At 43.1% G+C, this 25,376-nt stretch overlaps 2 protein-coding genes across 2 annotated transcripts; both read right to left on the bottom strand.

Annotated features, from left to right (window-relative positions):
- Positions 1-1,563: 1,563 nt before the first annotated feature.
- On the bottom strand, positions 1,564-4,686 carry LOC308588976 (vitelline membrane outer layer protein 1-like; the record flags this gene model as incomplete). Its single annotated transcript, XM_081197734.1, has 4 exons — positions 4,666-4,686; positions 3,708-3,912; positions 2,525-2,622; positions 1,564-1,855 (listed from the first exon to the last, which is right to left on the bottom strand). Exons 2-4 carry the CDS (start codon positions 3,876-3,878, stop codon positions 1,564-1,566), a joined length of 561 nt encoding a protein of 186 aa, XP_081053860.1. The 5' UTR covers positions 3,879-3,912; positions 4,666-4,686.
- A 10,487-nt stretch (positions 4,687-15,173) lies between these two features.
- LOC308588977 (vitelline membrane outer layer protein 1-like) lies at positions 15,174-22,342 on the bottom strand. Its single transcript, XM_081197735.1, has 3 exons — positions 22,150-22,342; positions 16,172-16,269; positions 15,174-15,490 (listed from the first exon to the last, which is right to left on the bottom strand). The coding sequence occupies exons 1-3, from the start codon at positions 22,318-22,320 to the stop codon at positions 15,199-15,201; spliced, it is 561 nt and encodes a 186-aa protein (XP_081053861.1). The 5' UTR covers positions 22,321-22,342; the 3' UTR covers positions 15,174-15,198.
- Positions 22,343-25,376: the final 3,034 nt, after the last annotated feature.

Raw genomic sequence — 25,376 nt, 5'->3', positions numbered from 1 at the left:
CAGACAAGTATACATACACACATTCAGAAAGCCAGAGATCCCTTTCCCTAACCTTTAAGAATAAAAATCAGCTTTTTACTGCCTTATTTATTTCACCATACAAATGGAAATGACTCTCTGATGAGATTGGATTTTAAACTTTCTATTTTTACCTGCATTATATTGTAACAACTTCAAAAAGCCTTCTAGTCAGCCAGAGAACTTTTGATCATGGATGGTTCTTAACATATGTATTTGTTCTTGTATTATAATTGATAGAATTGTGCAATCAGGCTTGAATGAGTACAGTCAGGGTGACTGTAGTGTTTCGTGATCATGTAACTAAAAAACAAACAACCCTTGTCATAAAAATCAAAAACAAAGAAACCCAGCTTTTTACTTTCCAAGAGCAAGCAGAGTCTTTTCTCTGGTTTCAGCATTGTGCATAGATTGAAGGTAAGTGAAATGCTGCCTGCACTTTAAGAGTAAAGGCCTTTGCAACCTCTTCCACCACACTCCTGGAGTAGGAATATGTGCAAATGTTGCCTTCTACCCTCAAATAACAGCCTGAGGCTTATTTCTGAGCTGAGCACTTTTGGGCAGAGTGCTAAAATTCGGGATAAGACTCTGCTTGCACTTTGAGCTCTTGGTGGTGCTTAGTGACAGGGGTACCAACCATATGGAGGGAGGCAGGTAAGCTCCACCCCACATATTTGATCACATGATGCACACCATTAGAATGGCAGTGCCCATCAACTTGGGGGGAGGAGTGTCCCCCTTAAATATCTTATGGGGGAGGTGAAGGGACCTTGGTTCCTAGGAGCTGACTGCTATGCTTGGTGCTCAGATTCCTTCAAATCCTCAAATCTTACCGCCTGGTGCTTAGATCAGACATAAGAGATCTCTGTGCCTGAGATGGCTGATGATTGGCAAGTGGGTGCAATTTGTTCAAAGCAACTTCATGGGACAAACTGAGAGGCTGGTGGGCTAAAGATATCACACTACGGCTCTAGGATGGTACCCTCTTTAACATTGCACTGGCCTCCCTGTTAGGATACAGTTCCGTTCCACCTTAAATGGTCAGACATGATTGTTGTGTGCCACATGCCTGTTTACTCCCAGCACTGTTCTCTCCGGAAACTTCTGTTTTGTATATAGCTTTTGTTCCGGCTCTTTTCCTGGACACGAATGCAAGCAGTCATGTTTTTCCTTTGTTCTGATCTACGTTGAATAAAGCTGTAAATATGCTCTCCTGGCTTAATCTTCCGTTGTGGAAACTCTGCAGAAAGGGTGTGCACTAGCCTTGGAATGTGTCTGAGGCTCGTGTCGCCAATTGACTGGTGCTGCTCTACAGGAGACGGGGACATCGTCCAGAGATGACGTGGAGGCCTGCCTGATGGCTTCGTCTCCCTGGCAGTATCCCAACACTCCCATCCAAAACCAATTCATGCAGTCTTAAGGAACTGAGATCAGGAAGGGACAAAGCTCCAAAAGGTACACACAACTCTTTGGTTAAGATTTATTGTTAGTTAAGTTCCATGCCAACAAACCATTAGAACACAGGCAGGATGAAGCCCAGGTGATTCAGTCACAGCAGAAGAACCTGACATCATTAAGTGCTGTGCTATCACCTCGAGCTGGAGCCTCCACCTTTGTTTGGATCCCACAGATGGCACCAGCAGTGCAGCGCTTGCTCCACTGGCCATAAGTACCAAAGGTGGGAGACTCACCCTCCAGTATAACACCATCTCCACAGCTGAACTGGATGTTGTTGGCTGCTGTATCATCACCTGGCCCTTTTGAGGATTCAACATTCAGAGCGAAGGCAACCAGGTATTCCCTGGGGCATTCCTTAACCTCTGTCCACTCTCCCCACCTGCAAAAAAGAGAAGACAATGTGGTAATGTCTGCCTCTCTGGAAATACGACCCAAATTGGAATGATTTGTTTTCCACCACGAAAGTCAAGAGGGAAGTTCTCTCCTTAGATTTTTAAAATGCGTCTTTTGTAGACCTCATCAGGTATAGTGTGTCTACCAAAGCTCAACTTCTAAGTAGGGCTGTGTGTTGTAACGCCTGGAGTAGGTGGATCTCCCCTGTGCCACCCAGGGTCCACCCACACCACACCCTCCCAATCTGCCCCTGGAAGATGGAGCTAGAGAATCTTTAAAGGGGCTTTGAACCCAAATCTTCTGTTAAGAATGGGACTGTTTTTTAAGGTCAGGCCATGTAGCGTGGCTGCTCTTGCCTAACAGATGTAAAGCAGAACAACCTCATTCTGTGTGCTGCTGCTGCTGCTGCTTCATGCTTTTCCTTACCTTTGTACTCTGTTGTTGCAGCCTCTTTTCTCTTTGTTATGTGGGGCTTGGGTTCCTCTGAAATTTGGAAGGCAACCTAGAGTTGGTATCCTTAGAGTCTGAGAGCTAAGAATGAGGATGATAGACCCTGACATTATCCTGCCCTGGTGCTGAAACATAATAGATTTCAGCCAGCCCCTCACATCAGCACTTTCCAAGCAACAAAGAGAAAAATCAAGAAGATGCTTACGGTCCGACAGTGGATTGTACAACTCCACCACTACTGCAATGGAGACGGATGCCATTGAGGGAAGTATCATCACCAGTCAATCCTCGTTCTCTCTCTGTCTGGTGCAAATGAGAGAAAGAGACTGCAATAAAGCTGTTTTTGCAAGCTAGGACTCTGTTTTATATTATTTATTGAAAAATAAAAAGTACAAAATTACAAGTGCACAGAGTAAGATCAGGCCTAAAAAAACAAGAAACAAGAAATAGTACCCATGTAGAAAACAAAACAGAAAAAATATATTGTGTATGTTACAAAAGGGGGTGTTGTTATTGTAGTTAATCAAACTAGTCTGAATTTTCCAAAGTAGTAGCTTGCAACATGAATAAGCAGTTATCTGTTCATAATTACATGTCCCTAATTGTGTACAAGTATTACTGGTTCTGGATTGAGATTTACCGGTACATTCTGAGCTGCATCAAAAAACAGTAGCTTTTGGGGGCAACCAGTCCAATGGGCCCCAAGTAAGCAAACTTAATAGGAAAATAATTGATCTTGCTAATGGCTGGCTACGGCATCCTCAATCCCTCTCTTATGTCTTCATGTGCTACAGCAGGTTTCCTCCAGTTTGTGAAGTTAGGGTTGCCATATTATTTCAAGAAGTAAGAATCCAAACAAAAAAGGTTGTTGAGCTTTTTGGAGGAAAGTTGTTGAAATCCTGGACATGTCAGCAAAAATCTGGATTTATGGCAACCCTCCTAGAAAGCACCAGAACTTACCGGGGTTGGTTCCACATTTACAGTTTAGTCTGTATTTTCCAGCTGGGCGCTCACTTTTCAGGAAGATAAAACTGACCACAATATTGCCAGCTCATTGCACTCCAAACTTTTCTGTATCCTTGTCCCTTTTTCCCCCCAGTCCATCCAGTTTTCTTTTATGTAAAATACAATTCACTCTAAGCCTCTCCAGTATGGATTCACAAAGTGGCATGGAGACTTTTTAGAGCTATTAAATCTTTAAGCAACACTTCAAAGCACCTAGCAGGCAGCAATATACAGGTAATGGGTTCAGAAAGAAAGATGGGGAGCAACTTGATATATATATATATATATATATATATATATATATATATATATATATAAAAAACATTATTGTGACTATTCCTTGGTATCAGGCTATCAAAAAGAAGATATAGATAAGTCTTTACCTTCAGTGAGAATCCGTATGCATGTCCTTTGGGACAGGATTCAATTTTTCCCCATTCTCCCCACTCCCCGCCATTGGGCACAATGAGGATTGAATTATAGTTTCGATCTCCTGCCTCACAGAGGTGGTAGGTGAGGAACAAGAAGACCACAGCACTGGTACAGAGATCCATGGCAGGTGGACTACACCAGATCGAGCTGCAAAAACTGAATGGAAGAATAACAGCCTTGAGAATTTATTCCACAGAAAGTGTGGTTCTCTCTCCTCTGCTCAAAATCTTCCTGGATCTTGTGTTTCCCCCTGGAGAGAAGTGTGATTACTTCAGCTTGGACTAAGTGCCTCCAACATCAGAGATACACACTTTAGCAGGGGCTTCGCTCTAGGAACACAGGAAATTGCCTTATTCTAAATCAGGCCATTGGTTATCTAGTTTAGTTCTGTCTACACTAGAGCTACTCTCCAAAGTTTCAGACAGGGGACTTCCCAGCCCTACTAGGAGATGCTGGAGGATATACCTGGGACCTCCTGCAACACTGATCTACAAATTTTTACATGGAAAGGGCATAGGCTTGCAGCGCCCCTTAGGCCAACCTTCCCCACCCTGGTAAATTCCATATGCTCCGGACTGCAACTCCCATCATCCCCAGCCAGCAAACATGGTGCTGGTTCCAGCTGATGGGAATTGTAGTCCAGAACATCTAGAGATCACAAGGTCGGGGGATGCTGCCAAAGATTTGCAACACTTCCAAAGGAATGCATTGTTAAATACCCTGAAATCTTTTGTGAAAAGCGGGGTACACTTTTCACAAAACATAGGGCCTAAGACCACTAACAAGAATGGTTGACTGGATCCCCACTGGTTACTGGCTACCGATCAGGCCTCTGTAATTCTGGCCATGTTGCAAGCCTTGTCTTCCCTTACCAAACTTCTTGGAGCAGAGCAATGTAGTTCTACTTACTGTCTCTCAGCTGCCAGGCAGAATGAAAGCGTCCTTAAGCCAAGTGAGGAAATATGAATGTGAGCAGGGGATTTAAAGGGGGCAGGACAATGAAGTGTAGGAACTCTCTGTCCTTAGCAACACCTCCTCTGAGCCATCACAAAGCAGAGCATTGGGAAGGCTATGAAATCTTCTTTGTCCTGCCCCCACCCCCATTACCAGTGCCTTTAGGAAATGCCTCCACAACCAGAACCCATTTGCCAGTGAGCGTGGGGAGGGCTGTCAGAAGGGTGAGGACATCATGTCAGAGGTGGTAGGTTAGGAACAAGAAGACCACAGGTGGACTGCACCAGATCAAGCTGCAAAAACTGAATGGAAGAATAACAGCCTTGAGAATTTATTCCCCAGAAAGTGTGGTTCTCTCTCCTCTGTTCAAAAGGTTCCTGAATCTTGTGTTCCTCCCCGGAGGGAAGTGTGATTACTTCTGGTTGATGAGTAAAACCAATTAATGGCTTTTCTGACTACACTTCTGATTTCAAAAGACAACTCAGAGTTGCTGGACATTGGGGCTAGATCAATTCCTCAAACAGAAAGGCAAGGCAGGATGGCAGGAATTGGCTGATGTAAGCTAACTAACTAATATGTGCAGCTTCCAGTTCCCTTCTGCCTTTCTGGAAGCAGACCCCATGGCAGTGGGAGACTGTTGGCAAAGGAAAAACAAAGATGGTTGAGGGTAATTATCCTTGCAAATTCCTCCTAGGGACAGAGGGGAATAGGCTTCACTCGCAGTTCGTCTCAGTCCCTGGCTCTCGCTCCGGCATAGCAGGGAGGTGCTGAGTGCAAAAGCACTTTGCCTGCTGAAAACCCTCCAATGCCTCCATTAAGAAGCAGAGGTTCACATGTTAATTAGAGCTTAATTGGACTAAAGTTACAGGCGCACACTAGAAGAGATGAGATCACAAACTGTAGAACAAAACCAACTGCAACGACTTTAAGGTTAAAACTTGAGAGAAGACTTCATCTGGTGCAAAATATTGTGGGGGGAGGGGGGCCTACGGCTTCGTTATTTAAAGTTTTCTTCTCTACATTTATGATTCATCAAGCCTCCTCTGAGTGTTAGTTCAAATTATATTTGTTCAAGTGAGGATGGAAGAAATTGGATTATAGATATGGAATATAACATTAGATGGAACTGTGGGGGGGAAGAAAGGGAGGGAAGCTCTATTTTGCAAAAGGTTTACGATGGAAACATATAGAGCTAATTCTTCCCCATCCTTTATTATTTACAAAGTGAACTGAATAACTGAAGGACTTGGAGTTTAATTTAATTGGAAGTGTAATTGCTCATATATCTTCAGTTGGAAGGGAGGATGAAAGGAGTCTGTGAACTTGCCAAGGAACTGATAAGGTTCATTACTGAGTCATCTGCAGTTCAACAGACCACGCTTCTACCCAGGCTGAGAGGGAAAATGGTAAAGATGGGTTATTTATTGGGACAGAGTGACTTTTGCAGCTGTTGTTAAAGTTGCAAAACAATGAAGCATGGGACAGAGCAACAGAGAAATTTCTAGAACAACAATGAGATATCAGTTCTGCCCAAGGCATGATGGATAACAGCAACAACCGGGGGAAAGAAAGACATAATATCTTACAAGGACAGGAAGAAAAACCAAGGACAGAATAATTGCCACACACAGGAAGAACAAAGATATAGTTTAAGTTTTTCACCTGTACATTTATAAATCATTTAATGTGTCAACACAAATAGAAATTATTAATATTGCAGTTGTTATATAAGGGATTATTGTTATTATGCAATGAAAATTAATAAGATTTTGGAATGGAGAAATAAAGCAAATCAAGCCATCAATTCTAGCACGTGTGGGGCCACTTTAACTAAATTACAATCATACCTCGGGTTACAGACGATTCAGGTTGCGTGATTTCGGGATACAGACGCGCAAAAACCCGGAAGTACCAGAAACACTAGATTGTGCTTTGCGTGTGCTCAGAAGCACCTAATCGCAACCCGCGCGTGCGGAGACGAGGCGCTGCGGGTTGCGGATGTTGCGGGTTGCGAACATGCCTCCCACACAGATCACATTCACAACTCAAGAGTCCACTGTAATTCGATATTAAAATTATTGATATCAAGAATTGTATTATAAACTGGTATTGTTATAATGAGGCTATTATTGGATTGTAAATGAAAACTAATAAAAATATTATGGCGGGGACTAAAATGTGCATTTCTTACCCACCCTTTGCCCATGCTAAAATGTCTCTCCTATGCAAACTACCTCCATTTCTGTTTTATAGACTTGAAACCCTTCAAAAGAAATGCATATTTAAATACCCTGAAAGGTTTTGCGAAAAGTGAAGTACATTTTCACAAAAAGGGCCTAATACCAAGAGCAAGAATACTTGGCTGAATCCCCCACCCAGCTCTACTTCACCCAAGTCTGACAGTTGACCAGGCCTACATCATTCTGGCTACATTGCAACCCTGACCTTTCCTTGCCCTCACTTGGAGTTCTGCTTACCGTCTCTCAGCTGCCAATTACTCTACGGGCAGAAGGAGAGAGTCCATAAACTGAGTAATGAAACATGGATGTAAGCAGGGAATTTAAAGGGTTCAGGACAATGAAATGTAGGCACTCTCTGTCCTGAGCAACACCTCCCATGCTCCACTGATCCATCATGGAGCAGAGAAGGCGGAGAGGACTATGAAGTCTTCCTGATCCTGTGCTTTCCTCACCTCTATTACCAGCGGCTTTTAGGAAGTTCCTGCACAAGCAGAAGCCATTTGCAAGGGGGAGTGAGGAGAGCTATCAGAAGAGTGAGGACATCATTTCCAGACCAAAGACCAGGACCGTACAATTTGCTTTAGAACAGGGTTTGGCAAACTGCTACTCTTGAGCCACATGCGGGTCCTCAGCCTAATTGCCACAAGTCCTCAAGCAGGGAGTTCAGACTTCCACCAAAAGTGATGTTTCCTTCTCATGGGAAACCACTAGGCATGGAGGAAATGGGGAGGGAGGGCAACACATACAGAAGAGGGTGTCAGAGAGAGGGAAAAGAAGGTGTACCTTGATAACTGTAGCTCCACTGTGTGTATATTTTAGCTTTCTCAAAGAGAGAGTTACAATTCCCTCATCAATCTGTTGTTCAAAAAAGCATTCAGGTGAAGCCATGACAGTTCACTTGGTAGAAATCTGATCTAACTTTGTAGTGTAAATATATCCACTGAATACCAGAACTGCTGAAGTTCACCCTCAGCTTCATAGTACCCTTCAGAATTTTACAGGAAGTCACACTGTGAGGTCTGTTAGAGACCTGCAAAGACCTGTTGGAGGATACAAACAATCATGCAGAAGAAAGGCCAATGTAGAGCTGCAAAGTCTTTAAAAATGTTTATGAGGAGTGGGGAGATGGTGGCATGAGGCAAGCACTTCCTATCCAGATACAGCAATGACTATCCCTATGAGCCATAAGAATGGGCCAAGATATACCACACTTGGTGCCTTTAGGTTTGGAAAATCAGCAAGCACCACTTCAGCGAATGAAAGCAATACTGCCCACAACTTTTGTTTGAATGGAAGGCACTTAGGGACACTTAGAGACATCACCTTGCCAACAAAGGTCCGTATAGTTATAGCTATGGTTTTCCCAGTAGTGATGTATGGAAGTGAGAGCTGGACCACAAACAAGTCTGTTTGCTGAAGAATTTATGATTTTTAATTATGGTGCTGGAGGAGTGCAAGAAGATCAAACCTCTCCATTCTGAAGGAAATCAGCCCTGAGTGCTCACTGGAAGGACAGATCCTGAAGCTGAGGCTCCAATACCTTGGCCACCTCATGAGAAGATAAGACTCCCTGGAAAAGACCCTGATGTTGGGAAAGATTGAGGGCACAAGGAGAATGGGAAGACAGAGGACGAGATGGTTGGACAGAGTTCTCAAAGCTAGTAACATGAGTTTACCAAACTGCAGGAGGCGGTGGAAGACAGGAGTGCCTGGTGTGCTCTCGTCCATGAGGTCATGAAGAGTTGGACACGACTAAATGACTAAACAACAACAGCAACAGCAGCAGCAGCAACAACAACAACAACACTTTTCATAGAATCATAGAATCATAGAATGATAGAGTTGGAAGAGACCACAAGGGCCATCGAGTCCAACCCCCTGCCAAGCATTTGTTTGAATTTTGTTTGAATGGAAGGCACTTAGGGACACATCCAGACAAGGAAGCAGACCTGAAAAACATGGTGCCTACTCTGGATGAAAAGCACTCCAACAGAACAACAGCAAGAGCTGCAACAGCTTTAGTGAATACTTTGAAGGAAGAAATGTCTATGCAATTGATGTCTGTTTCTACAATGGGACTTTTTGTTTCTTTTCTTCTTCCGCAAGCTCCTCATCTCCCCCTAAAAATCTGCCCTGGAGGGTTCCCCAACCCTTTGGAGCACCTTTTGAGGTTCTGCAGGGGATGCAAAGGGAGGAAAGGAAGTCCCATTGCTCAAAGGAGTGTTCTCCACTCAAGTACATCCATGACCTTTAATTTCTAAAACAGATTATTGACTCTAGAAAACTGGCTAATCCAAATACCAAAGCTAACTGCTGAAACTAACTGCTGCTTGAAGGCAAGCACTGAAACAAATTGCTGAACTGTCCATTTCACCATTTTCTTGCTGAAATGAATCATTCATTGAAATGAATTTTTATCAGCTTAATCTGATACACTATAACCTTACAGGGCTGGAGGTAGTCTTGTGTCCATTATCCATGATCTTCCTGTTAGATTAAGTGAAGTGAGTTATACGTGGGGTGACTTTGAAAACAGTACAGAAAGTTCGACATGCTGTATCAAGGTTCATAAAGGGTTTGTGGAAAATTTCACTATATTGCACTAGTGATTTATTGTCTACTCCTTAAATGGCCTGGGAGCAGCCTAACTTAAAGATCACCTCTTCCCAGGTCTACTTACCTGGACCCCAATATCATCATCAGAAGCTCTCTTCCAGTGCTCCTGGATACAGGGTCTTATAGGTGGTGTCAGCCTAGTTATGAAATGCCTTCCCTGGAAAGGCCCACCTGCTGCCATCTTTGTGGTCTTTATTGTCCGAAGTTTTAAAACTGAACCTTTGTATTCATAGGGTTTTTGATGCGTGCTGTATATTTTTTAGCGATGTTGTATATTCATCTTTATATTGTCTTATGCTTCACTATTGAAACTGTTGCTATTTAACACTGGACTGTGGTGGCTGCTTCTATTGAGATATATTTTATTGATTAAATGTGTTTGCCCAGAGCAACACAAAGTGGCTTACAACCAGCCAGCCATTAGTGCACTTTAGGAAGCAAGCCATGTTTCTTAGAGGGCATCGCCATGTCCCAGTTCTCTTTTGGCAACATCTCTTCCCCCACCTCTTCATTTCACTTTAGGAAGCTGTTGTGCAAACTTCTGGCTTACTGCATTCTGAGGCCTTTTCCTCCCCTTAGCCAGGTGACCTCTGCATCTTCCTAGGGCTGAGCAATATGGGAAGCAGCTCCTCCTAACCCACTTCTGTCTGCCATGACCACAAGAGGTGAATGTTTCACCTTGTCACCCATAGTTTGCTCACACACACTCTGACACACATGCTGCCTGTATCTCCTCTTCCTGCTCCTCTCACAGCTGATAAGAAGGGACACACTTATTCTTCATTTCATTTCATTTTTATTGGTGAAAGAACAGAACAGGCAATCAATGAAAGTGTGATACTTGCGTATGAGAGAAATAAAAGGAATTCTGAAAGAGAAAATAACATATATAATGTATATTGTTACAAAAATTGGTATTCCGGTGATTCATAAATGAACTTCATTCCATCTTTCAATAAATTTGTCTGGTGAATGTCTTTTTTATTAACCTCTATTTTGCTTGGCCCCTTGAGCCCATCCTTCTCAATTTCCCAACTTTATTTTCCATCTCTTTCTTTCTTTCTTTCTTTCTTTCTTTCTTTCTTTCTTTCTTTCTCACTCCATCTGCTGTTTTCGCTTTCTGCATCTGTGTCACTTCCTGTTTGTCCTCTTCCGGTTTTTGTTTTTGTTTTACTTTAATGGTTTTCCGAAGAGACCCCTGGATGAAGCATTCCAGTCTAACATGATACTTTGATCTGAGTGCTTGGGTAGGTTTGATCATGCACTCAGTTTTCATGATCAAAATGTAAATGTCTGAATTTAAAACTGACATTAAAAAAATATAATAAAAACATTTCTAATTCCTTCACTACTTAGAAAAATCCAGAGCTGGATCCAGTTCAGTGGCATCATAAATGAAAGAGCAATCCTAACTTCTGATATTTGCTGTTTGGAGGAGTAAAGATGTCCAGCAGTAGGAAGCATGAAGTCCAAGATGTTAAAGGAATGAGGTTGGGGTGGAGCAGAGGAGGCGATGATCTACTAGGTCCAAAGCAGCTACATTCTGCCAAGAGGGTAGCAGTCTAGGTCACTCAGCTACAACAGCCGTTTACCAGTGAAGCGAATGGAAGAGGGGGAAACTTCTATTCTAGCCACCTGAGCATTTGGGACCACAGATGTGATTATGAATCCACTACTCCACTGCTCTCTAACCATAGTTTTGATCGCTGTGCTTTGGGACGCAGAAGAAAATAACATATCCATTCATCAATCCCTATATGGCAGGAGCAGGGAAGCGATTTTGCCCCAAGGGGTAAATTGGAATGTGGCCAATCTTCCATGGGTGGATGGGGCCAAAAGCAGAATAAAAATCCAAATAAATAAATAGAAATAGAAAATAAATAAAATCCACAGGCACACACATAGAGAGAGAAAGAGGCAGACGGACAAGTATACATGCATACATTCAGAAAGCCAGAGATCCCTCTCCCTAAACTTTCAGAATAAAAATCAGCTTTTTACTGCCTTATTTATTTCACCATACAAATGGAAATGACTCTCTGATGAGATTGGTTTTTAAACTTTCTATTTTTGCATGTATTATATTGTAACAACTTCAAAAAAGCCTTCCCATCAGCCAGGGAACTTTTGATCATGGATGGTTCTTAACATATGTACTTGTTCTTGTATTATACTTGATAGAATTGTGCAATCAGGCATGAATGAGTACAGTCAGGGTGACTGTAGTGTTTCGTGATCATGTAATTAAAAAACAAACAACCCCTGTAAAAACAACAACAACAAAACCCCAGCTTTTTACTCCCTGGGAGCGAGCAAAGTCTTTTCTCTGGTTTCAGCACTAGAGTATCATTGTGCATAGATTGAAGGTAAGTGAAATGCTGCCTGCACTTTAAGAGTAAAGGCATTTCCAACCTCCTCCACCACACTCCTGGAGTAGGAATATGTGCAAACATTGCCTTCTACTCTCAAATAACAGCCTGAGGCTTATCTCTGAGCTGAGCACTGTCGGGCAGAGTGCTAAAATTCGGGATAAGACTCTGCTTGCACTTTGAGCTCCTGGTGGTGCTTGGTGCCAGGGGTGCCGACTTGAATACAATATGGGGGGAGGCAGGTAAGCTCCGCCCCACATAATTGATCACATGATGCACACCATTAGAATGGCAATGCCCATCAACTTGGGGGGGAGTGACCCCCTCAAATAGCTTATAGGGGAGGCGAAGGGACCTCGGCCCCCAGGAGTTGGGTGTTATGTGTGGTGCTCAGATTCCTTCAAATTCTCAAATCTTACCGCATGGTGCTTAGATCAGACATAAGAGATCTCTGTGCCTAAGATGGCTGGTGATTGGCAAGTGGGTGTGATTTGTTCAAAGCAACCTCATGGGAGAAACTGAGAGGCTGGTGGGCTAAAGATATCACACTACGGCTCTAGGATGGTACCCTCTTTAACATTGCACTGGCCTCCCTGTTAGGATACAGTTCCGTTCCACCTTAAATGGTCAGACATGATTGTTGTGTGCCAGTGAACTTAAAGGAAATGAGACCGCTATAAATAAAATCAATAAACTCCAGGAGTGGCCAAGGGTAGAAGAAGCGGAAATTAGAGAGATAGTTAAAAATTTCAAATCGGGGAAATCGCCTGGGCCAGACGGTCTACCAATAGAATTATTTAAGACCTATATAGATTGGTGGGCAGAACCCCTAGCTCAATTGTTTACTCTCATAGACAAAGATGGGATCATACCGGAGATATGGTTAAGATCAATAATTATCCCAATCTTTAAAAATGGCGACCCAAAAGAACCAAAGAATTACAGACCGATAAGCTTACTATCAGTGATAGGGAAAATCTACGCTAAGCACCTCCTATCTAAACTCCTTATATGGATGAAAAATTTAAATTTACCAGGGAAAGAACAAATAGGTTTCTCTAAAGGTTGCTCTACATTAGACCACTGCCTTATACTTATGCATTTGGTTGAAAAATATAGATCTCAAAGGCAATCTAAGATATATGCTGCTTTTGTAGATTTTCGTGGTGCATTCGACTCAATTGACCGCCCAAAGCTGTGGAGGAAACTCGCAGAACTAAAAATTGATCAGCGCTTATTGATTCTAATGCAAAATCTATACTCTTCCAATGTCTGTCAAGTCAAACTTAACACCATAGGTCATCTTTCATCAGACATCCCAATCTCGAAAGGGGTAAAACAAGGATGTATTCTTGCCCCCTTTCTATTTAACTTATTCTTATCAGACTTGCCAGATCACCTTCAAAAAATAGAATCACATGCCCCTAAACTTAATCAGAAACCAGTTCCTCTCTTATTATACGCAGACGATGCAGTCCTACTATCATTAACGAGCTTGGGTCTGAAACGTCTTATATCTTCTCTGACCCTTTACTGCGAATGTAATAAACTCTCTATAAATTACGAGAAGACAAAAATTTTGGTCTTCTCAAATGGTTGGAAACTAGAGAAATGGAAAATAAGAGGGCAAGAAATCCAACAAGTAAAAATCTATAGGTATCTGGGAATCTTATTCCAGAGCAATCTAGGGTGGGCAAGTCATCGCACAAATGCCATAAAACAGGCAAAGTGCACCTCATCAGCAGTTGCCCGGTTTTATTATCAGAAAGGTAATCAATTTATTCCTGCGGCCAATCAGATTTTTCAAACAAAAGTGCAAGCCCAGATATTCTATGGAATCCCGCTATGGATTCAAGCATATAACAGTGATTTAAATAAGATTCACTCCAGCTTTCTGAGACGTATTCTTGGACTCCCAGCTGCGATCAAATATGAGACAATGTGTGCAGAAATAGGCATACACACAATGGAATATTGGGCCTGGTCCACCTCAATAAAGTACTGGTTACGCTGCCACTTTCGCTGCTCTCCATCAAGCCTGCTCGCTGATCTGCTCAAAGACTCCTATAAATCAAGATGGTATCAGTACCTCGAAAAAAAGATTGAATCTTTAGGCATCGAGCTGGAGCCCCTGTATAATTCTAATGAGCAATACATTTTCCAAAATATCCTAGCTAGACTAAAGGATGTGGAGAGACAAAATATTATGGCGGCTGTAAACAAAATTTGCTCCCCCATATTCTATGATTTAAATATCTTAGATAGCAGAGTCAATTACATCACTAAATTAATAATCCCAGCCCAACGTAGGGCTTTTATGCTGGCCCGGTTGAATGTCTTTCCCTCAGCATTTGTCTGGGGAAGATATCAAAACATCCCTAGAAACAAGAGATTCTGCAGATGCTCTATGAATGTCCCGGACACTGTAGAGCATATTCTCTTTCATTGCCCATTGTACAGTACGCTCCGTCAACGCGTGTTGTCCCCTCTTTTGGGTGGTCTGGAACCCCAGCAAGGTAAATGTGCGGGATTCTGCCTATCCGACGTTGACCAAAGGGTAACGGCGGGGGTAGCCGAGTTTTTGGCTGCAGTCCTCCAAGGAGCAGGTTAACAAGGAAAACCACTGATTTTATATGTATATATATATATATATATATGATTGTAGCCAACTGCTGCCTTTTTATATATATTTCAAGGCTTTTACATGTTATTTTCCTTCTTACGGTTTTATTTGCATAATGCCTAATAAAGGTTTGATTTCGATTTCGATTGTTGTGTGCCACATGCCTGTTTACTCCCAGCACTGTTCTCTCCGGAAACTTCTGTTTTGTATATAGCTTTTGTTCCGGCTGTTTTCCTGGACACGAATGCAAGCAGTCATGTTTTTCCTTTGTTCTGATCTACGTTGAATAAAGCTGTAAATATGCTCTCCTGGCTGAATCTTCCGTTGTGGAAACTCTGCAGAAAGGGTGTGCACTAGCCTTGGAATGTGTCTGAGGCTCGTGTCGCCAATTGACTGGTGCTGCTCTACAGGAGACGGGGACATTGTCCAGAGATGACGTGGAGGCCTGCCTGATGGCTTCGTCTCCCTGGCAGTATCCCAACACTCCCATCCAAAACCAATTCATGCAGTCTTAAGGAACTGAGATCAGGAAGGGACAAAGCTCCAAAAGGTACACACAACTCTTTGGTTAAGATTTATTGTTGGTTAAGTTTCATGACAACAAACCATTAGAACACAGGCAGGATGAAGCCCAGGTGATTCAGTCACAGCAGAAGAACCTGACATCATTAAGTGCTGTGCTATCACCTGGAGCTGGAGCCTCCACCTTTGTTTGGATCCCACAGATGGCACCAGCAGTGCAGCGCTTGCTCCACTGGCCATAAGTACCAAAGGTGGGAGACTCACCCTCCAGTATAACACCATCTCCACAGCTGAACTGGATGTTGTTGGCTGCTGTATCATCACCTGGCCCTTTTTGGGATTCAACATTCAGAGCGAAGGCAACCAGGTATTCCCTGGGGCATTCCTTAACCTCTGTCCACTCTCCCCACCTGCAGAAAAAAGAAGACAATATGATAATGTCTGCCTCTCTGGAAATACGACCCAAATTGGAATGATTTGCTTTCCACCACGAAAGTCAAGAGGGAAGTTGCCTCGTTAGATTTTTAAAAGGCGTCTTTTGTAGACCTCATCAGGTATAGAGTGTCTACCAAACCTCAACTTCTAAGTAGGGCTGCGTGTTGTGACCCCCTGGAGTAGGTGGATCTGCCCTGTGCCACCCAGGGTCCACCCACACCACACCCTCTCAATCTGCCCCTGGAAGATGGAGCTGGAGAATCTTTAAAGGGGTTTTGAACCCAAATCTTCTGTTAAGAATGGGACTGTTTTTTAAGGTAAGGGTGAATCGGTGCCATGTAGCATTGCTGCTCTTGCCTAACAGATGTAAAGCAGAACAACCTCATTCTGTGTGCTGCTGCTGCTGCTGCTTCATGCTTTTCCTTTCCTTTGTACTCTGTTGTTGCAGCCTCTTTTCTCTTTGTTATGTGGGGCTTGGGTTCCTCTGAAATTTGGAAGGCAACCTAGAGTTGGTATCCTTAGAGTCTGAGAGCTAAGAATGAGGATGATAGACCCTGACATTATCCTGCCCTGGTGCTGAAACATAATAGATTTCACCCAACCCCTCACATCAGCACTTTCCAAGCAACAAAGAGAAAAATCAAGAAGATGCTTACGGTCCGACAGTGGATTGTACAACTCCACCACTACTGCAATGGAGACGGATGCCATTGAGGGAAGTATCATCATCAATCACTCCTTGTTTTCTCTCTGTCTGGTGCAAATGAGAGAAAGAGACTCCAATGAAGCTGTTTTTGCAAGCTAGGACTCTGTTTTACATTCTTTCTTGAAAAATAAAAGTACAAAATTACAAGTGCACAGAGTAAGACCAGGCCCAAAAAAACAAGAAACAAGAAATAGTACCCATGCAGAAAACAAAACGGAAAAAAGTTATTGTGTATGTTACAAAGGGGGGTGGGTGTTATTGTAGTTAATCAAACTAGTCTGAATTTTCCAAAGTAGTAGCTTGCAACATGAATAAGCAGTTATCTGTTCATAATTACATGTCCCTAATTGTGTACAAGTATTACTGGTTCTGGATTGAGATTTACATTCTGAGCTGCATCAAAAGACAGTAGCTTTTTGGGGCAACCAGTCCAATGGGCCCCAAGTAAGCAAACTTAAAAGGAAAAAAATGATCTTGCTAATGGCTTCCCTAAGGCATCCTTAATCGCTCTCTTATGTCTGCATATGCTGCAGCGGGTTTCCTCCAGTTTGTGAAGTTAGGGTTGCCATATTATTTCAAGAAGTAAGAATCCTAACCAAAAAAAATTATTGAGCTTTTTGGAGGAAAGTGGTTGAAATCCTGGACACGGCATGGAAAATCTGGATTTATGGCAACCCTCCTAGAAAGCACCAGAACTGACCTGGGTTGGTTCCATGCTTACAGTTTAGTCTGTATTTTCCAGTTGGGCTCTCACTTTTCAGGAAGATAAAACTGACCACAATATTGCCAGCTCATTGAACTCCAAACTTTTCTGTATCCTTGTCCCTTTTCCCCCCCAGTCAATCCAGATTCATGGTAGTTTTCTTTTATGTAAAATGCAATTCACTCTAAGCCTCTCCAGTGTAGATTGACAAAGTGGCATGGAGACTTTTTAGAGCTATTAAATCTTTAACCATGGCAGTCAAAACTTCAAAGCACCTTGCAGGCAGCAATATGCAGGCAATGGGTTCAGAAAGAAAGTTGGGAAGTAACTTTATATATATATATATATATATATATATATATATATATATATATATATATATGCAGGTTTTGGTGTCTTCGGGTGTCTTCCCGTGTAAGAGTTGGGGTGTCTAGGCGACGTTTCGACGAGGTCTCACTCGTCATCTTCAGGCTGGTGCTTTCGGCTTCTTGTTACTGGAACAGAGCAGGATCTCAGTGTTTGAGTTCCTATAAATACTGTTGAGGGGGTGTGGTGTATAGCCTCCAACGTTCTGGGCAGAGAGGAAGTTCCCAGGTTAGTGTGTCTTTTCTTCTTTTGTTCATTAATTACTTGAGGGATATCTTGAGTGATTTCTTGAGTGATATTCTGAGTACCACTTAGGAGGGTCATTAGGTGTGGATTAGTTGCTAAAGCTTTCGTGTCTTGACCTCTTGACCTTGTGAAGAGTTTTTTCTGAGAAGATGGCTGTACTGCACTTAGTTGTGCTCTGGCTTGGCTTCGTGTATAGGGGCGAGCTGTGGTTTTGTGCCCTGTGCCAGCCAGATCTGTGTAGGGATTGCAGGGGGGTGCAGCATCCGGAGGTGCCACTATGGTTTGGCTACTGGATGGTGTCTGTAATTTATCTGTGGAGAGGGTCTGGGTTTGGGTCTGGTGTGGTTGATTGGAGATGGCGTTCTGTGTGCCTCTGGTTCTGGTGTCGGTTTTTGTGGGGAGGGCTATTTTCCAGATGTCTGGCAGGCGGGACGTATCGTCACGCTTGTTCATGTTGTGAGGGTGTTTCTCTATCTCGATGGCTTCCATGATTATTCTCTTGTGGTGGTGTTCCATGTTAAAGAGCAATTTGGAATCTGAAAAATTAATTTCGTGTCCTGTTTCTTTCATGTGTTGGTAAAGAGAGGAAGTTTTTTCTTCTTTTTTGACGGCATTCTTGTGTTCTGCGATACGTGCATTTATTCGTCTGTTTGTTTGTCCAATGTACGTGGCTGGGCAGACTTTGCAGGGTATTTCATAGACCCCTTGGTTTTCTAACTGGATTTTATCTTTGGGGTTTCTGAGGATATTGGCTATTTTTTGGTTGGTGCAAAAGGCTGTTTTGATATTGTGTTTATGGAGGATTTTGCTAATTTTATCTGTAGTGCCCTTGATATAAGGAAGGAGGGCCATGCCATTGTTTTCTTCTGTGTCTTGCTTTTTGGGGGGTGTTTCTTTTTGGATTAGCTTCGTAACCCTGTTTTGCTGGTATCCGTTGGCGATTAACACATTTGAAAGATTCTGTAACTCAGTTGTCAAGTGGTCTTTGTCAGCCAGGCGTTTGGTTCTGGAGATGAGAGTCTTGGCTATGGAGTTTATTTGTGCAGGGTGGTGGTGTGATTGTGCATGTAAGTAGCGGTTGGTGTGTGTTTTTTTCCGGTAGATAGTGTGTCCTAGGGAGCCATCAGGTTTTTTGTAGATTAGGACGTCAAGGAAGGGAAGTTGGTTGTTGGCTTCTATTTCCATAGTGAATTGTATTTTGGGGTGTAGGCTGTTGAGATGTGTGAGGAAGCTATCTAGTTTTTTCTTCCCGTGTGGCCAAATTACAAAGGTGTCGTCAACATACCTGAGCCAAAGTTTGGGTTTGTGTTCTGACTTGTCTAAAGCATTGGTTTCAAAGTGTTCCATGTACAGATTTGCGATGACCGGTGAGAGGGGTGATCCCATAGGTGCTCCTTCTATCTGTTTGTATCTTTGTCCATTGTGGATGAAGTACGTGTTGGTTAGGCAGTGGTTGGTCAGGTCCAGGATGTATTCGGGGGGATTGTATTTGTTTTGAATGGCTGTCAAGGCTTCATTAATGGGCACTTGTGTGAAGAGAGATACAACATCGAAGCTCACAAGTAGGTCGTCGGGATGTAGGTTTTGCTTCTTTATTGTTTCTATGAACTGGAAGGAGTTTGTAACGTGTGAAGCGATAGATTCTGCATAGGGCTGAAGTTGCTTAGCGAGAAATTTAGCGAGATTTTGTAGAGGTGAGCCTATGGAGCTGACTATTGGTCTGAGTGGTGTTCCTTCTTTGTGTATCTTGGGGAGACCGTAGAGTTTGGGGCATCTGGATGATTTTTCTCTGGGGATGATTCTTAGCTGGATTTCTTCACTGATAGGAGAGGCTTTTATTTTGGATTTGGTGGTTTTTTCCAGATAGGTGGTGGGATCTGTTTTTATAGGTTGGTAGGTAGGGTCGGAAACGGAGTCCGCACATAAGACAGACACACACACCAACAAACTCCACAAACTAGAGAAACGCCAGAAGCCCAGCCACCCTCCACAACAACCCATGAAACAAACAGTACATAACATATCAGACAGGATCCTCACCTCAACTGAAACCAAAGTACTCTCCAAAGGTTTCAACTTTGCAGTCGCCCCGAGACGCATCCCCACGGAAAACATCATATGCGGAGTCGAAGCTAGCCTAACCAAAATCAACCCAGATGAAGCCAATAAAATCAGACTTGAAGTCACCAACATCCTCTGCTCCAGCAAACCACCCAGAAGCAATTTACACAAAGAAGAACAGAAAGCACTCACCAACCTGAGGAAAGACAACAACATAATCATTCTCCCAGCAGACAAAGGTAATGCCACTGTTGTGATGAACACATCGGACTACCAAGCAAAACTATCAAATCTACTCCAAGACCCTACCTACCAACCTATAAAAACAGATCCCACCACCTATCTGGAAAAAACCACCAAATCCAAAATAAAAGCCTCTCCTATCAGTGAAGAAATCCAGCTAAGAATCATCCCCAGAGAAAAATCATCCAGATGCCCCAAACTCTACGGTCTCCCCAAGATACACAAAGAAGGAACACCACTCAGACCAATAGTCAGCTCCATAGGCTCACCTCTACAAAATCTCGCTAAATTTCTCGCTAAGCAACTTCAGCCCTATGCAGAATCTATCGCTTCACACGTTACAAACTCCTTCCAGTTCATAGAAACAATAAAGAAGCAAAACCTACATCCCGACGACCTACTTGTGAGCTTCGATGTTGTATCTCTCTTCACACAAGTGCCCATTAATGAAGCCTTGACAGCCATTCAAAACAAATACAATCCCCCCGAATACATCCTGGACCTGACCAACCACTGCCTAACCAACACGTACTTCATCCACAATGGACAAAGATACAAACAGATAGAAGGAGCACCTATGGGATCACCCCTCTCACCGGTCATCGCAAATCTGTACATGGAACACTTTGAAACCAATGCTTTAGACAAGTCAGAACACAAACCCAAACTTTGGCTCAGGTATGTTGACGACACCTTTGTAATTTGGCCACACGGGAAGAAAAAACTAGATAGCTTCCTCACACATCTCAACAGCCTACACCCCAAAATACAATTCACTATGGAAATAGAAGCCAACAACCAACTTCCCTTCCTTGACGTCCTAATCTACAAAAAACCTGATGGCTCCCTAGGACACACTATCTACCGGAAAAAAAACACACACCAACCGCTACTTACATGCACAATCACACCACCACCCTGCACAAATAAACTCCATAGCCAAGACTCTCATCTCCAGAACCAAACGCCTGGCTGACAAAGACCACTTGACAACTGAGTTACAGAATCTTTCAAATGTGTTAATCGCCAACGGATACCAGCAAAACAGGGTTACGAAGCTAATCCAAAAAGAAACACCCCCCAAAAAGCAAGACACAGAAGAAAACAATGGCATGGCCCTCCTTCCTTATATCAAGGGCACTACAGATAAAATTAGCAAAATCCTCCATAAACACAATATCAAAACAGCCTTTTGCACCAACCAAAAAATAGCCAATATCCTCAGAAACCCCAAAGATAAAATCCAGTTAGAAAACCAAGGGGTCTATGAAATACCCTGCAAAGTCTGCCCAGCCACGTACATTGGACAAACAAACAGACGAATAAATGCACGTATCGCAGAACACAAGAATGCCGTCAAAAAAGAAGAAAAAACTTCCTCTCTTTACCAACACATGAAAGAAACAGGACACGAAATTAATTTTTCAGATTCCAAATTGCTCTTTAACATGGAACACCACCACAAGAGAATAATCATGGAAGCCATCGAGATAGAGAAACACCCTCACAACATGAACAAGCGTGACGATACGTCCCGCCTGCCAGACATCTGGAAAATAGCCCTCCCCACAAAAACCGACACCAGAACCAGAGGCACACAGAACGCCATCTCCAATCAACCACACCAGACCCAAACCCAGACCCTCTCCACAGATAAATTACAGACACCATCCAGTAGCCAAACCATAGTGGCACCTCCGGATGCTGCACCCCCCTGCAATCCCTACACAGATCTGGCTGGCACAGGGCACAAAACCACAGCTCGCCCCTATACACGAAGCCAAGCCAGAGCACAACTAAGTGCAGTACAGCCATCTTCTCAGAAAAAACTCTTCACAAGGTCAAGAGGTCAAGACACGAAAGCTTTAGCAACTAATCCACACCTAATGACCCTCCTAAGTGGTACTCAGAATATCACTCAAGAAATCACTCAAGATATCCCTCAAGTAATTAATGAACAAAAGAAGAAAAGACACACTAACCTGGGAACTTCCTCTCTGCCCAGAACGTTGGAGGCTATACACCACACCCCCTCAACAGTATTTATAGGAACTCAAACACTGAGATCCTGCTCTGTTCCAGTAACAAGAAGCCGAAAGCACCAGCCTGAAGATGACGAGTGAGACCTCGTCGAAACGTCGCCTAGACACCCCAACTCTTACACGGGAAGACACCCGAAGACACCAAAACCTGCATTCCTGTACCCGTGAAAATCTACGAAAGCATATATATATATATATATATATTACATTATTGTGACTATTCCTTGGGATCAGGGTATCAAAAAGAAGATATAGATAAGCCTTTACCTTCAGTGAGAATCCGTATGCATGTCCTTTGGGACAGTATTCAATTTTTCCCCATTCTCCCCACTCCCCGCCATTGGGCACAATGAGGATTGAATTATAGCTTCGATGTCCTGCCTCACAGAGGTGGTAGGTGAGGAACAAGAAGACCACAGCACTGGTAGAGAGCTCCATGGCAGGTGGACTGCACCAGATCAAGCTGCAAAAACTGAGTGGAAGAATAACAGCCTTGATAATTTATTCCCCAGAAAATGTGGTTCTCTCTCCTCTGCTCAAAATCTTCCTGAATCTTGTTTCCCCCCCTGGAGGGAAGTGTGATTACTTCTGGTTGATGAGTAAAACCAATTAATGACTTTTCTGACTACACTTCTGATTTCAATACAGTGGTGCCTCGCAAGACGAAATGATTTCGTTCCGCGAGTATTTTCGTCTAGCGAATTTTTCATCTTGCGAAGCACGAAATCCCATAGGAATGCATTGAAATTCAATTAATGCGTTCCTATGGTCAAAAAAAGTGCAAACAAAGCCAAATTTGGTACAAAAAGAGTTTAATAAGTGCTCTTTAAAGTCACACATACTGTAAAGAGAAAAAAATTCCTTCCAGTAGCACCTTAAAGACCAACTAAGTTAGTTCTTAGTATGAGCTTTCGTGTGCATGCACACTTCTTCAGATACCTAGATACCAGATACCAGATACCTGAAGAAGTGTGCATGCACACGAAAGCTCATACCAAGAACTAACTTAGTTGGTCTTTAAGGTGCTACTGGAAGGAATTTTTTTATTTTGACTATGGCAGACCAACACGGCTACCTATCTACTACTGAATACTGTAAAGAGCATTTCGAAAATTGAAGGAACAATAAATTAAGTTTCTAAACCTGACAGAAAAACATTTAAAAATCAACAAAGTGTACAGTACATTTTCTAAGACTCTGGGGGACAACTCGAAGAAGGTTCCTCTTCTACTCTTTGCTTCTTGCTGAAGAACCCCCTCCACAACTGTTCCCCCAGCCACCCACCACACAGAAATTCAAATCCAGAATTTTTTTTAAAAAACAGCAGAGTGGCCCAATGGTCACAGAAAATCATAAAAATGCAGAAAAAACACACACAAGCTTCCAGATTCTTGCAAACCCCTCCCCAACACCAAGTCCTTGAATTCCAAACACCCCAACCCAAAATCCACCCCCCCCAAAAAAAGTTTAAAAAGTTTAAAAGAAGTTTTGGAAAAGCTTCAAAAAGTCTTCAAAAACCTCAAAAAAGGCTACCACACCGCGTTCTATGAGTTCCTCCTCGAAGTCAAGTCGCAACTGTATTAATGGTGTTAAGAAAAAGGAAACAAACTTGCAAGACGTTTTCGTTTTTCGTCTTGCGAAGCAAGCCCATAGGGAAATTCGTCTTGCGAAGCAGCTCAAAAAACGGAAAACCCTTTCGTCTAGCGAGTTTTCCGTCTTGCGAGGCATTCGTCTTGCGGGGCACCACTGTAGACATCTCAGAGTTGCTGGACATTGGGGCTAGATCAATTCCTCAAACAGAAAGGCAAGGCAGGATGGCAAGAATTGTGCCACATTGGTAACCGCTGATGTAAGCTAACTAACTAAAATGTGCAGCTTCTGGTTCTGTTCTGCCTTAATGGAGGCAGACCCCACGACAGCAAAAGATTGTTGGTGAAGGAAAAACAAAGATGATTGAGGGTAATTATTCTTGCAAATTACCCCCAGGGACAGGGAGAAATAGGATTCATTCACAGTTCGTCTCTTCACCCAGGCTCCCGCCAGGGAGGTGCTGAGTGCAAAAGCACTTTGCCTGCTGAAAACCCTCCAATGCCGCCATTAAGAAGCAGAGGTTATTATTGGATTGTAATTGAAAACTAATAAAAATATTATTTTAAAAAATCTAACTAAGATGTGCATTTCTTACCCACCCTTTGCCCTTGCTAAAATGTCTCTCCTATGCAAACTCCCTCCATTTCTGTTTTATAGACTTGCAACCCCTCAAAAGAAATGCATATTTAAATACCCTGAAAAGTTTTGCAAAAAGTGAGGTACATTTTCACAAAAAGGGCCTAATACCAAGAGCAAGAATACTTTGGCTGAATCCCCCCACCCAGCTCTACTTCACCCAAGTCTGACAGTTGACCAGGCCTACATCATTCTGGCTACATTGCAACCCTTGCCTTTCTTTGCCCTCACTTGGAGTTCTGCTTACCGTCTCTCAGCTGCCAGTTACTCTACGGGCAGAAAGAAAGAGTCCATAAACTGAGTAATGAAACATGGATGTAAGCAGGGAATTTAAAGGGTTCAGGACAATGAAATGTAGGAACTCTCTGTCCTGAGCAACACCTCCCATGCTCCACTGATCCATCATGGAGCAGAGCAAGCGGAGAGGACTATGAAGTCTTCCTGGTCCTGTGCTTTCCTCACCTCTATTACCAGTGGCTTTTAGGAAGTTCCTGCACAAGCAGAAGCCATTTGCAAGGGGGAGTGAGGAGAGCTATCGGAAGGGTGAGGACATCATTTCAAGACCAAAGACCAGGACCATAAAATTTGCTTTAGAACAGGGTTTCGCAAACTGTCACTCTTCTGCCACATGCGGGTCCTCAGCCTAATTGCCACAAGTCCTCAAGCAGGGAATTCAGACTTCCAGCAAAAGTGATGTTTCCTTCTCATGGGAAATCACTAGGCATGGAGGAAATGGGGAGGGAGGGCAACACATACAGAAGAGGGTGTCAGAGAGAGGGAAAAGAAGGTGTCCTGTACCTTGATAACTGTAGCTCCACTGTGTGTATATTTTAGCTTTCTCAAAGAGAGAGTTACAATTCCCTCATCAATCTGTTGTTCAAAAAAGCATTCAGGTGAAGCCATGACAGTTCACTTGGTAGAAATCTGATCTAACTTTGTAGTGTAAATATATCCACAGAATACCAGAATTGCTGAAGTTCACCCTCAGCTTCATAGTACCCTTCAGAATTTTACAGGAAGCCACACTGTGAGGTCTGTTAGAGACCTGCAAAGACCTGTTGGAGGATACAAACAATCATGCGGAAGAAAGGCCAATGTAGAGCTGCAAAGTCTTTAAAAATGTTTATGAGGAGTGGGGAGATGGTGGCATGCGGCAAGCGCTTCTGTCAGGGGTTCAGGAGCAGAGGCAAGAGCAAGGGAGGAAACAGAGAGCGAGGGGGAGGAGGCAGAAGAAAAGATGAGTGATGACGACGACCCGAGATCTCCGA

The sequence above is a fragment of the Podarcis bocagei genome (genome assembly GCF_964188305.1).
Source record: "Podarcis bocagei genome assembly, chromosome: 6".
NCBI lineage: Eukaryota > Metazoa > Chordata > Lepidosauria > Squamata > Lacertidae > Podarcis > Podarcis bocagei.
This window is presented reverse-complemented; position numbering and strand designations above follow the sequence as displayed.